Below are 14,161 nucleotides of genomic sequence, written 5' to 3'. Positions count from 1 at the left end.
ATGATGGGGACGAAGAATGAGAGGGGAGCCATGATGGGGACGAAGAATGAGAGGGGAGCCATGATGGGGACGAAGACTGAGAGGGGAGCCATGATGGGGACGAAGAATGAGAGGGGAGCCATGATGGGGACGAAGAATGAGAGGGGAGCCATGATGGGGACGAAGAATGAGAGGGGAGCCATGATGGGGACGAAGAATGAGAGGGGAGCCATGATGGGGACGAAGAATGAGAGGGGAGCCATGATGGGGACGAAGAATGAGAGGGGAGCCATGATGGGGACGAAGAATGAGAGGGGAGCCATGATGGGGACGAAGAATGAGAGGGGAGCCATGATGGGGACGAAGAATGAGAGGGGAGCCATGATGGGGACAAAGAATGAGAGGGGAGCCATGAGGGGAACAAAGAATGAGAGGGGAGCCATGATGGGGACAAAGAATGAGAGGGGAGCCATGATGGGGACGAAGAATGAGAGGGCTGTTTGTGTGCTGTATATGGTTGCTGGCTGTATTACACCCAAAGTCTTTGGCTGATTTCACCGGAGGGAGATGCGGCCAGCTATACATTTTATTACAAGGCAGGCATTCTAATGGATAACCCAGTCCGCCAGAGCCACTGCTTTTTAGCAGCTCTCCAATCGGGGGAATTGGGCATATGGTTCTCCTGAGGGTACAACCCCTTTTAAGTCTAGCCTCAGACCACCACCGATTTCCAGAATGAAAAGGCTCTACACGTTGAATATAAACCTCAATGGCATGGTTTAGAGATTTGTGTTACTAGAAATATGAGAGGAGATTCTAAGTAAAGGTCATTGATTTGAAAGGGCCTTTGTTTAGAATGTGGTTTCAAATTTCTAGTACTAGAAATCGATGGGAGGTGCAAAAGGGGTAATACCCTCACTAGAGAGGAAGATCATTTTCACTGTATTCTCCTTTTAGGTCACCAAGTATACCACACAAATTTTACAAAAAGGAATAATTTTTTATACTTCGTAAAATATGTAAGGTTAGAAGTCCTGGATTATACTAACGTTTGGCGTCAAACACTTTGTACTTAATGAACTTCGGAACTTTGTGATCTTCACAGAGCTGTAGATAAAAATAAAAATAAAGGAAATAAGCGTATAAAATAGTTATTGAATAGGCAAAATTATTTAAAGAACACCAGTAATACACCTAATAATGCATGCATTAGTAGCGGCTAGATCATCTTTTGGTGCGTTGCATTATAAAACATACTATCATTTTGGCCAGCAAACACAATAAAATTTATTCTTTTAGGTCTTTGGTAAATCTGCATTCTGTGTCAAAGACATGTTCATACAGTCCTGCCCCCATGCCAAATGCTACCCTGCCCAAAATGTTGTATAGCTGTATGGACCGGCAGGAGAAAGTGTAAAACACACAGCAGGGTTTGTTTGCACTTTATTTGGAAGCAGCATATTGTCTATATAAAATACCTTTTGGAAGAGGCTTTCTTCCATGCATAATGGAACATTATAGTAGTGCAGAACACAAGATGGCGGCTGTATTATGTTTTTAGAGGCTTGGCCGGCGCTTGTAAACCTATTATTCTTGCTCATTGCAAAGTCTTTGTAACTACTTGTACCATCTTCAAGTTCAAATATCTGACTTGGAACAACAGAGTGCTGTTTTGACACACTGGAAAAAAAAAACAAAAAAAAACATGTATTAGGCAATATTTTTAAATGGCCTTTATTAAAGCCCAGAAAATGGGTAGCTTTAAATATTTATCCAAACGCTCTACTTATTTCACGTGGAGGTTTTTGTAATTGCCTGTGAACATCTGCATTGGAGGCTCAGTCAGTGGCCTCAGTCACAGATCAGGCCAAAAATACCGCTATTGTTTCCAGCAAACCACAGACACCATGATGGTAACCCGACAGAACACATTAAAGTCAATGGGTTCCATCACACGGAACCAGCTCTTCTGGTATTTTTGTTGTTCTGCTCCTCTGACGGAAGACAATAATGGAAACACTGACGCAGGTGTAAACAGGCCCTAACTCCCAATTATTTCAAAAGCGAGTTACTGTTTATGCATGGGCTACTCCGTCCAGAGTGGGGAATGAAAAACCTTTGTTTTCAAGATAGTTAAACACAAACACAGAGATAAAATTATGAAATGTTTCAGGTTCCTTAAATATTCATAAAGAACCAGATCTCTTGACCTCTCTCTCCACTTCTTCACAAATCGCATACAGCCAACCAACCATGCATGGGCATTGTGTAATGCGAACTCTCATGTGGTGGTGCTGCAGAAAAATATAACACTTAGGCCCTATGCACAATCACAGACCCATTAATTTCTATTGGCCACGGACATCTTTCCATATTTTTAATGATGGGGTCTGTGCTGAAAAAATGATAGAACCTGTACTATTCTTGTCCGTAATTACAGCATAGACTCTCCCATAGAAACCTATGGGCGCTTCCGTAAATACGGACCGCTACGGATGTGCATCTGTAAACCATCCGTATTTACGGAAGGGTTGCTATGCAACATGTTGGTGACATTTGCAGTCTCCCTCTTTTTTACGGATCCGTGTGTATGGATCAAATACGGATGCATTACGGACCATATTTGCGGATACCGTTCCGTATATATACGGATAAGTTACGGATCCGTATTTAAGGATAAATGACAATACAGTCATGTGCATGGGGCCTAAGGCTACATTTCACACGAACGTGGCCAACCTCGGACGTGAAAAACGTCAGTTTTTTCACGTCAAGGGTGCACCTATGCGGCACGCGTTATCACACATCCCCCATAGACTAGAGTCTATGAGGAATGTGTGCAGCACAAAAAAAAAAATAGGACATGTTCTATTTTTTCACGGACTCGTTACACGCTCCGTTGAAACAACGATCAATTGAACGGCCCCATTGAAATACATGAGTCCATGTGACGGCTGATGTTTTCACGGCCATCACACGGACGTGATACACAGTCATCTGAATGAGTCCTTACTGACAGGTTTCCCCACAGATTACAGCTGATCACTGGGGATCCCAGCAGGGGACACTTTGTGATCAGTTTATTGTCAAGGGACCTTTCTAACAAGTAGGGATTGTACAAAGCGGACATCCCCTTTAAGGTGTCTTACTTTCCTTTTTTTTTGAATATTTAGGTCATCTAACATCTCGACAGACCAAAAAAAACAAAAACAAAAAACTCTTAACAATGAGAATACATAATTTTGGTTTTACGGAATTACACACAATTCTTCAAAATACCTAAAGCCATAATCCCAGAAGTTTATTTCCTTTCAAGATAATAAATTGGACATATGTACTTATTAAAACTGCCTTCGCATCTTATAACTAAACTCTAAACATGAATATATAGTAAGAGGATGTTAAAGGCTTGGAGAAGATGTGCTGGATCTAATAATTATGGTTTTTAGCTGGTTGGTTATATAACATGCATTTCTGTTTCGATGATTCAACCATATGTTCACATTGGTCTTACCAAACATTAAGTCTCTTTCCAAAAACCTTCACATTATTGAGATGAGTAACTGCTCTTTCCACAGCATACTCATCACCCATCTCCACGAGGGCTGTGCCTGGAATAGTCTTCATGAACTTTATCTGCAATCACCAAATAATTATAACAATGTAACAAAATATGAATTATCATCAGATCTGTTTTATAGGTTTCACACAAACCATTATAGATTAATATAATTCTACGAACAGGACAACATATACAGCAGTTATGCAAGAGGTATCTGATCTAAACAACCCTTGTTTTCAAAATAAGGGCCTGTTCACATCAGCGTTGGCTTTCAGTTCCGGGGTTCCGTCGGGTGAACCCTGCAACGGAAAGTCAAACTGAAACGGAAGCTGTGGTTTCGGTCACCATTGAGATCAATGGTGACGGAAACATTGCCAATGGTTACCGTTCGTCACCATTCCGGCAGGTTTCCGGTTTAATGATGGAATCAATAGCGCAGTCGACTGCGCTATTGATTCCATCATTAAACCGGAAACCTGCTGGAATGGTGAGGAACGGAAACCATTAGCAATGTTTCCGTCACCATTGATATCAATGGTGACCGAAACCACAGCTTCCGTTTCAGTTTGACTTTCCGTTGCAGGGTTCACCCGACAAACTTCAGACAGAACCCGGGAACGGAAAGCCAACGCTGATGTGAACAGGCCCTAAGTTGGCCCGACAAACAGCTGATCGCTGCAGGTTCTACTTTAGAAGCCCCATGCAAACCATTGATATTGATAAAGGAAGTTGTGGCTGGTCATACTACATGCAGACTATTCAAATAGATGGTTGACCATGTAATAGGTGGCCAGGTTGAGTCTGCCAAAGTTAGGGTCCTCTTACACAGCCCAACATTGGCTGTGTAAACAAGCGCTGATAAAGGAGTCCGCTTGTTGATAGGCGCTCGTAGAGTGCAATGATCAGGAATGAGCATCACATGAACGCTCGTTCACCCGATAATTGGCACGTGTAAAAGGGCCTTTAGGCTTTGTTTGCGGCTCTCCGCACTTGCCAATAGAAATCTATATGCCCCAATAGGGCCTAAAAGGTTTGTCTCACAAAAATAACCCTTTTTCCTGCTTGGGACCACTTTCTATGAGCCAGAACAGAGAGCTGCTAAATATACACAGCTCCTGGTCTGGCAGTCACATGATACTACATTTTAATTGCATTGGCCACTGGCTGGCCAAAGCTTTCCCTGGTGGTAGCAGCTGTTCGCCATGGGTTTCAGAAAGCCAGGCTCACGCAAGTCAGCTGATCGCCATGACAGCTTTAAAAATAATCAGAAGAGACACTTAATATATATTTAAAGTATTAAAACAAGAAAAAAAAAAGAAGAAAGAAAGAAAAACACATAAGTTTATCTAAATCTGAAAATTGCTGCGGTTGTAAAAGGATTAGGTCTGGGCAAATTTGACTGAAGAACCATAATGTTTACACAGATAAGACTAGTTGGATTTGTTGCAACCTCTTGAGCTATTGCCCTATTTTTGGCCTTAACATTTTATTTTTTTTATAAATAAATGAGCAAATTGCTTCGTGATTAAGTTGAATTTCAAAAGTAAAACTTTTTCATTTCTCCCTATACATAGCCTTGTGAGAGTTCATGTTTTCTTGTGGAACAAGTTGTATTTTTAAATTGCCACCATTTTGGAGTACATAGAATTTATTGACTAACTTTTATTTTGTGTGCTTTCATGTGATTTAAATAATCCCTTTATTCTGTGGATCGTTATATCGGGTTTTTTCTGTTTCACTACATTTGCACATTAAAAACATTAGTATTTGTTTTGCAACAGCCATAACTTTATTTTTCTGACTACGTATTGGTAGGAGGGCTTATTTTTTGCAAGACGACTAGTTTTTTGGGGAACGTACTACTTTTTATTGCAGTTTTTGGAAGGCAGGATGAACAGAAAACAGTAATTTTGGCATTCTTTTCTAAATTTTTATAACGTTCACAAGTGGGTTAAATTACGTAATAGTTTCACAGTTTAGGTTGTTAAGGCGCGGAGATACCAATTAAGTGTAGGTTTATTTTTTTGTAATAAAGCATTTTGTAAAGGAAAAAAGTTGATTTTTCATTTATTTTGTGTTGACTTTAATAAATACTTTCCATATGGAAGTATTAGGTCCATCAATGTAAAACTAACAGGTATTCTATTAGGTCCTGTCTCTGGCAGGGCCTAATAGGCATACACTGCTGGCAGACCTGTGGACCTTGGTTATGCTGCAATGGAAACCATGCCGGGCTTAGGACACAGTGCCGTAAAAGGCGGCGCTGTAGAATAAAATACCCTTAATGACTGCCGTGAAAAGGTGTAAGGGTGGTCATGAAGGGGTAAACATAATAATACTTATTGTGAGGGATTTAGCACCAGAGGAGTGAGGCAAGCGAGTTCACAAGTCAGAGACACAGCAAATATAGTCCAAATAGGACTTGCCTGTGTTTTATTTTTATAGTCCATAATGAGAAAATAAAACTTACATTTCGAGCAAAAAAAAAAAAAAAAAAAAAAAAAAAGGAAACCTGTTTGGCTGAGCACAAACTACACAAGTACGGTTCCTTAACCCCTTAGTGACCAGCCCATTTTAGGCCCTAATGACCAAGCTATTTTATTTGTTTTTCTATAGTCGCATTCAAAGAGCTATAACTTTTTTATTTTTTCGTCTACATAGCTGTATGAGGACTTGTTTTTTGCGGGATTAGTTGTACTTTTTAATAGCACCATTTTTGGGTACATAAAAGTTAATTAAAAAAATATTAACTTTTTTGGGGGGGGGGGGGGGATTATAAAAAAACCTGAATTCCGCCGTTCTATGAGTTTTTACATTGACGCCGTTCACTATGCGACGTAAATAACATGTTACCTTTATTCTATGGGTCGGTACGATTACGGCGATACCACATATGTAGAGGTTTATGTTTTACGACTTTTGCACAATAAAAACACTTTTGAACTAAAATTATGCTTTCTAAGAGCCGTAACTTTATTTTTCCATCAAAGTAGTGATTTTTTTGGGCTTGTTTTCTGCGGGACGAGACGTAGTTTTGATTGGTACTGTTTTGGGGTGCATGGGACTTATTGATTCATTTTTATTATGACTTTTTGGGGGGGCAATGGGAAAAAATTGCAATATATCCAGGCATATGTCCAGGGCAGACCTGGGGGCTTTTATCAAGCCCCCGGCTGCCATGACAACCCATTGGAGACCCGCGATTGCATTTGCGGGCCGCCGATGGGTGACAGAGGGAGCTCACTCCCTCTGTAAAGAAAGTTAAATGCCGCGGTCGCTATTGACGGCGGCATTTAACGGGTTAAACGGCCGCGAACGATCGCGGGCGTTGGAGCAGGAGCTCAGCTGTCTAATGACAGCTGAGCCCCGGCTCCAGCCTGCACGGGAGACCCGTGCAGGACTTAGACTAGGCTCACGTGAAAAGGCGTCAGCCTAGCCTAAGGCCCCTTAGTGACTCACGTGAAAAGGCGTATTGGTGGTCATTAAGGGGTTAATATACCAGGCACCTTTCTGCCAGTCACTGGAGACCCAGTAACACAGATATTTACTCACAGACAGCAGATGACTCAGGAGTCAGCCCATAAGTGAGCCGGTCAACCCTATGTCTGCACCTTCTTATGCACTACAGGTGAAGCTAATTGACCAGCAGTCTATCCATAATGGCAGAAATGGACTAGAGATCTGAGAATCCACCCTACTCTTTTCCAATTCAACTCCATGTCCTTTTCCAACCAGCCAGCTTTGAGAAGTCTATGCTTTCCATTTTAAACTAAACATTCCCTGGAGACTAAGACACATACAACAGGGGAAATGTACCTTTCCCCAATGACTTTACCTGTCACAATCTCACATTATATACAATAACACGTACAATTCCGAGGGTAAAGGCAAAGACAAAGGCTTTTTTCACACAGCAGTATGTAGGTTAATATTTCCTATAAGTATTATGCCAAAGCCAAAACCAGGAGTAATTCCAAAACACAGAAGAGGTACAAGTCTTTAACATTATACTTTTTCTCTGTGTAAGTTCCACTCCTGGTTTTGGTTTCCAAATACGTATGCCAAAATATCGACCAAAATACGGTCACGTGAAAGTGGCCAAAATCAGAATTACATACACTTCTAAACATTGAAATTGCAACACCAAGAAGGGCAAGACGTAAGGTTATCCAAATCGAGGACTAGCAGGTGTCGCTAAGTTTTGAAAATGATACAATTTTCAAGCACCTAGCGCCAATCTGCGGCACGTGGGCGCATAAAACCCAGATTTAAAGCAAAGCTTCTTATCTACATTAACGCTCAATCGGATCAAGTTGTGTGGGATGATTGTGTGATGCCTCCTGTTAGTCGACGTGCCAGTTATCGCCACTTGTCACAACTTGTCACTTGTCCTTAACTGGGGGACCTTGGTTTATCACTCCGGCAGATCACTATATGCCTAGGGAGAAAGGTCAGCACTGTTTAACGTTGCATGTCCAAAACGGTTGGGAGAACAACGAGTGGGAAAGACAGCAAGAGGTGTGCGGATGCAAACCTCTGCACGGACAGATCGTCTGATTGGAAGAATGGCACGTAGTGATGCATTCTGTACTGCAAGTGAAATTGGACATCATATCCCAAGCCTAGGGCGGCAACCAGTGTGGATAACAAACCATCACAAGGAATTTGCACAACATTGGGCTAGGAGCCAGACGTCCAGCTACAGGTAGACCACACGCCACCACGCTCAAAGACTATCATTGTGCACAGCAAGACGGCAATGGAGGTCTATCCTCTTCAGCGATAAGTCCTGCTTTTGTCTCAGACGGAACGATAGCCGGAGATTGGTCTGAATACTGAGTGGGCAACGCCGTGAAGAGGCCATCACAAGGGAACGCACCATAATCACTACTCCAAGGATTATTGTGTGGGGTGGCATAATGTACAGTAGCAGGACCCGTTTAGTCATTTCAGGTACACTAACAGCTCGGCGTTACATCGATTTGGTGTTGGACCCAGTGGTAAGGCCATTTATAACCTCATTGATAGAATGCCAAGGCGTGTAAGTGTGTATATTTCTGCACGTGGGGCTCATACTCAAAACTGAATAAAATCAAGATATTTGGAATCATTTTTTTATCATTTGCATGTCATTAACATGTCTATTGATCCTGTGATTTCCACAATTTCAAAACTTTTCCTTCCCGGTGTTGCAATTTTAATGTTGAGGAGTGTAGTATCAAACTAATAATTGAAACAAGAGGAGTGAAGGCCCTGCTTGCAAGAGCTTAAAAAGTCTATGGAATAAATAGGAGACACGCAAAATGAAAAAAAAAAAGTGTTTGATTTGTTGAATGGTCCAGACAGGATTTATAAAATAGGGCGGCATACAAAGCTAAATGAGCTATTGACCAGACGGTATTTATGACAGATATTAAGGGCATTGGGGTGTAAGGAGTGTGGGGGATACGGTTGAATAAATAGGGTCAGGTTCTGAAGACTAAGGTAATGGTGGGTGTATAGGTGATAGGCCGGTCTAAAAAATGTGGTTACAGGGCAAGCTTAACCGGCTCAGGACCAGGCACCGTTAAGCCATTTTTAGCACGCGTTAGTTAAACTGCTATAACTTATTTCTTAGTTTAGCGATGTAATTTTTGCGCTGTTTTTTTACGTAGACCATGCCGGTTTCTTTTTTTTTTTAAATCATTTTTATACACATCCGTTTTGCGATTTTAGAATATCTACACTAAAAGTTAGAAAATCTGGGGGGGAAAAAAATGCTTTATTTTTCAGCAATTTTTTTTTGTTAATATAGTTTTACCGTAAAAAAGACCTTTTATTTGGGATCATCATTGTCTACCATAAATTTTGATATAGGACGTCTATTTTAGGCTAATTGGGTCGGGGCCAGCGTTACGACAATTATTTGCGGGGGACACGTTTATTTTGGGTGGGTATTTTGTGTGTATTTATTATTACGTTTTTTTGCACTTTATTTTACATTTATTTTTTATTATGGTCTAGCCCTCAAAAGGTCAGAAAAATCCTTTGGGGGGGGGGGCTTTATTTTTTCACCTTATTTTTCCACTGTAAATGGGGCGGTCTAGTTAGTCCCAGGAGCAGCCTCTTACTGACAGCATCCTGGCGATCATGTGACCAGTCACATGATTACCGGGACAAATAGAGGTAGTAGCGCTGCCTCTATTCTATACACAGCGCTCATTGAAATTATCTGAGAAGAAGTAGTAAAAGCTGCATCCATCTTCTCCCCAGAGTCCCCAGCAGTCACAGACTGCCGAAGACTCGACACTCCGCTGCCTGATCGCTTGGGAAGCCAGCTAAAAACCGTACAGTAGATACATTATGGTGCAGGTCTCAAGTAGCCCGACATTAATAAAACAGTCGGCGGTCAGGAACCGGTTAAAGTTCTGGATGTTGGGAATTAATCTGACTGTCCGTGTTCGTGCAATAAAGGGGACTGGTGCAGCACGAGAGAAGTCTTGAAGGCAGGTGTTGGAGGTTCAGATTATGAAGGATGTTAGCCATAGCTCAATGGCTTAGTTACATGTATAGAATATGTGAAATGGATTGTCATGGATTTAGCTACTTGAGTTACAAACAATGCCAAACCACCTAATCCTGTGATATTTTTTTTTGCCTGACATCAGGATAAGAGGCACAGAGGATCTCAATGGGCTCCCTGCTACAGATTACTCAACTGTGAGAAGCGAAGATTTAAGAAATACAGTTAAGTCTAGAATTATTTGGACAGTGACACAATGTTCATGATTTGGGCTCTGCATGTCACCACATTGAATTTGAAATGAAACAACTGAGATGCAATTGAAGTGTAAACTTTCAGGCTTAATTCAAGGGGTTGAACAAAAATATCCTGCGAAACGTGTAGGAAATGCAACCATATTTCTACACAGCCTCCTCATTTCAGCGGCTCAAAAGTAATTGTACAAATTAACATTACCATAAATAAATAATTTTCGTTTTTTTTAATACTTTGTAGAGAATCCTTGGCAGGCAATGACAGCCTGAAGTCTGGAACCCATGTAAATCCCCAAACGCTGGGTTTCCTCCTTTGTGATGCTTCGCCAGGCCTTTACTGCAGCGGTCTTCAGTTGTTGCTTGTTTGTGGGTCTTTCTGCCTTAAAGAGGCTCTGTCACCAGATTTTCAAACCCCTATCTCGTATGGCAGATCGGCGCTGCAATGTAGATTACAGTAACGTTTTTTTTTTTCAAAAACGAGCATTTTTGGCCAAGTTATGAGCATTTTTATATTTATGCAAATGAGCCTTTAAGTACAACTGGGCGTGTTTAAAGTTAAGTCCAAGTGGGCGTGTATGGTGTGTGTACATCTGGGCGTTTTTACTTGTTTTACTAGCTGGGCGTTGTGAATAGAAGTGTATGATGCTGACGAATCAGCATCATCCACTTCTCTTCGTTAACACCCAGCTTCTGGCAGTGCACAGACACACAGCGTGTTCTCGAGAGATCACGCTGTGACGTCACTTCCTGCCCCAGGTCCTGCATCGTGTCGGACGAGCGAGGACACATCGGCACCAGGCGACAGAGGCTACAGTTGATTCTGAAACAGCATCAGCGTTTGCAGGTAAGTCGATGTAGCCTCTGTCGCCTGGTGCCGATGTGTCCTCGCTCGTCTGACACGATGCAGGACCTGGGGCAGGAAGTGACATCACAGCGTGATCTCTCGAGAACACGCTGTGTGTCTGTGCACTGCCAGAAGCTGGGTGTTAACGAAGAGAAGTGGATGATGCTGATTCGTCAGCATCATACACTTCTATTCACAACGCCCAGCTAGTAAAACAAGTAAAAACGCCCAGATGTACACACACAATACACGCCCACTTGGACATAACTTTAAACACGCCCAGTTGTACTTAAGAAAGGCTCATTTGCATAAATATAAAAATGCTCATAACTTGGCCAAAAATGCTTGTTTTTGGAAAAAAAAACACGTTACCGTTATCTACATTGCAACGCCGATCTGCTGCAATACGAGATAGGGGTTTGAAAATCTGGTGACAGCCTCTTCAAAGGAACAGTGTCATCACAATTTTTTTTTTAATATGTTAAAGATGTTAGTGCTTTATTAAAAACGTTTGGATTAATTTGTGTGTTTGTGTGTTACTTTTTCTTATTTTTACACTTTTTCTTCCCTATGGGGGCTGCCATTTTTTTTTCCATTTCTGTATGTGTCGATTAACGACACATACAGACATGGAATACGGCAGCCACAGTCCCATAGGGACTGCGAACGGGTCCCGTCCCATCCACTTCTGTGTACGCCGTCTGTGTGGGAACGGCGCATGCGCCGCTCCCACACAGTCCAATATGAAATGCGCGCTGTCCGGCGCCATTTTCCTGTGGACCGGAAGTCGCGGCCGGACAGTAAGATTACTACTTCCGGTCGCGGCTTCCGGACTTGTGCACTTGGACCAGCGGCAGCGGACGGGCCGGAGGGAGCCGCGGCGGCAGGAGCAGGTAAGAGATTTCTATGTGTGTTCGGGTTTGTGTGTGTTTACTACTGTATGTAAACCTACTACACTGTGTGTTAGCTCAAAAAATGGCGACACACAGTGTAGGAGGTTAGACCGTTCAATCCCCTCGTTTATCCTGGCACTAGCCAGGATAAAGGAGGGGGGGATTCTCAGAGCTCACTAGAACGAGTGCTTTTTTCCAAATTTTGCAGCAAAAAGCAATGTGGTTGCTTTACCACATGCAATGCTGCAATTTTGGGAATAGCTCCATCTAGTGACCAGCACTGGGAAATATTATAAATTAGAATCTAATTTATAATATTTCCTGACTCGTGAAAAAAATAAAAAAAATTTGAACAATGTTTAATCACCTACACACTAAAAGTTTAACTAAAAAAAAAAAAAAATACATGTTTTGCTGGCAACACATTCCCTTTAAGTTTTGTCTTAAGCAAGTGAAATGCATGCTCAATCAGGTTGAAATATGGTGAAGGACTTGGCCATTCTAGAATAGTCCACTTCTTTGCCTTAAAAAACTTCCGTCTTGCTTAGTATGTTTTGGGTCGTTGTACACCTGTACTGTGAAGTGACGTCCAATCAACCTTGCTGCATTTGGTTGAATCTGAGCAGAAAGTATATCCCTGAACAATTCAAAATTCATCCAGCTGCTTCTGCCTTCAGTCACATCATCAAACACACACTAGTAAGCCAGTGCCTTTGGCAGCCATGTATGCCCATGGTTTACAGAGTGCTTTGGATCATGAGCCGTTCCAAGCCTTCTCCATACTTTCTTCCTCCCACCATTCAGGTACAGGTTTAGTTTCATCTGGCCAAAGAATGCGGTTCCAGAACTGGGCTGGCTTCTTTACATGTTGTTTGGCAAAATCTAATCTGGCCTTTCTATTTTTGAGGCTGATTAATGGTTTGCACCCTGTTGTGAACCCTCTGTATTTGCTCTCATGAGGTCTTCTCTTTATGGTAGACTTAGATGCTGATACACCTACTTCCAGGAGAGTGTTCTTCACCTGGGTAGATGTTGTGAAGGGGTTTTTCTTCACCATGGAAAGGATTCGGAGATCATCCACCACTGTTGTCTTCAGTGGATGTCTAGGCCTTTTGGAGTTCACGAGAACACCAGTGCGCTCTTTTTTTCTTTCAAGAATGTACCAAACGGTTGATTTGGGCACTCCTAACATTTGTTCCCTCTCTGATGGGGATTTTTTTCAGCCTAACGATAGTCTGTGTAACTTGCATTGAGAGCTCCTTTGAGCTCATGTTGTGGGCTCACAGAAATAGCTTCCAAATGCAATTGCCACACCTGGAATCAACTCCAGGCCTTTTACCTGCTTAAAGAGAACCTTTGACCTCCCCATACATGTGCAGCTGAGTGCAGCATGTAATGGGGAGGGCTGCACAAACCCTGGGGTACTTTAAAAAAAAACATTTCTACCTCCCTCCGGTATTTAGACATCGGTGCCGTTATATGTGGCGCCCGATATTTAAATAACCCCTGAACGGTCAACGGGGCGTGTACTGGAAAGGGGGCGTGTTACTATGGCTGTGACCAGTGGCGTAGCTACTGCCGTAGCAGCTGCAGAGGCTGCTACAGGGCCCGCGGGATGAGGGGGCGCGTGTCGCCCGCCGGCACGGGCCCCCACCATGGCCGGAGGCTCCACTAGCAGCCGCCACTGAACACTACGGCAAAGAAGGGAGGTATCTCCCCGCTCTGCCATTAAACAAAAGACATGTATCCCCTATCCACAGGATAGGGGATACATGTGTGATCACTGGCATTGATGGGGAGAACGGGGGACTGAAAGTCCCCTGAAGTTCTCCATCACAAACCTCAGACTTTCGGGGTCTGTGTCGGCAGCTCCGTAGAAATGAATGGAGCGCCGGTCGCGCTTGCGTGACCAGTGCTCCTTTCATTTTTTTTTTTTTTAATTCTTTATTTTAAAGCTTTTCATAAAATATGTGAAGGGGGTACAGAAAAAAAAAAAGGGGAATACACAGTAAGGGGGGTAGATACATATCGCAAATTTGTCATACCATGATGCAAGTTATCAAGAGTACACAGGCGCATGCATATACAGCAAATATCACGCGTTCTCATAACATATTCCTAACATTA

The 14,161-nt window shown here is 42.4% G+C and overlaps 1 protein-coding gene across 2 annotated transcripts in view; it reads right to left on the bottom strand.

Annotated features, from left to right (window-relative positions):
- HNRNPLL (heterogeneous nuclear ribonucleoprotein L like) overlaps positions 1-14,161 on the bottom strand; it is a 162,758-nt gene that overhangs the window by 25,023 nt on the left and 123,574 nt on the right. For both annotated transcript variants that reach the window (XM_075862799.1, XM_075862800.1), the window contains 3 exons: positions 3,494-3,615; positions 1,458-1,659; positions 1,029-1,086 (listed from right to left, as the gene is read on the bottom strand). In XM_075862799.1, the coding sequence (XP_075718914.1) occupies positions 1,029-1,086; positions 1,458-1,659; positions 3,494-3,615 (382 nt within the window). The remainder of the gene's footprint in view (positions 1-1,028; positions 1,087-1,457; positions 1,660-3,493; positions 3,616-14,161) is intronic.

This window comes from Rhinoderma darwinii, chromosome 4 (genome assembly GCF_050947455.1).
Source record: "Rhinoderma darwinii isolate aRhiDar2 chromosome 4, aRhiDar2.hap1, whole genome shotgun sequence".
NCBI lineage: Eukaryota > Metazoa > Chordata > Amphibia > Anura > Rhinodermatidae > Rhinoderma > Rhinoderma darwinii.
The sequence above is the reverse complement of the archived record's forward strand: the minus strand, read 5'-3'. Positions and strand labels throughout refer to the sequence as shown.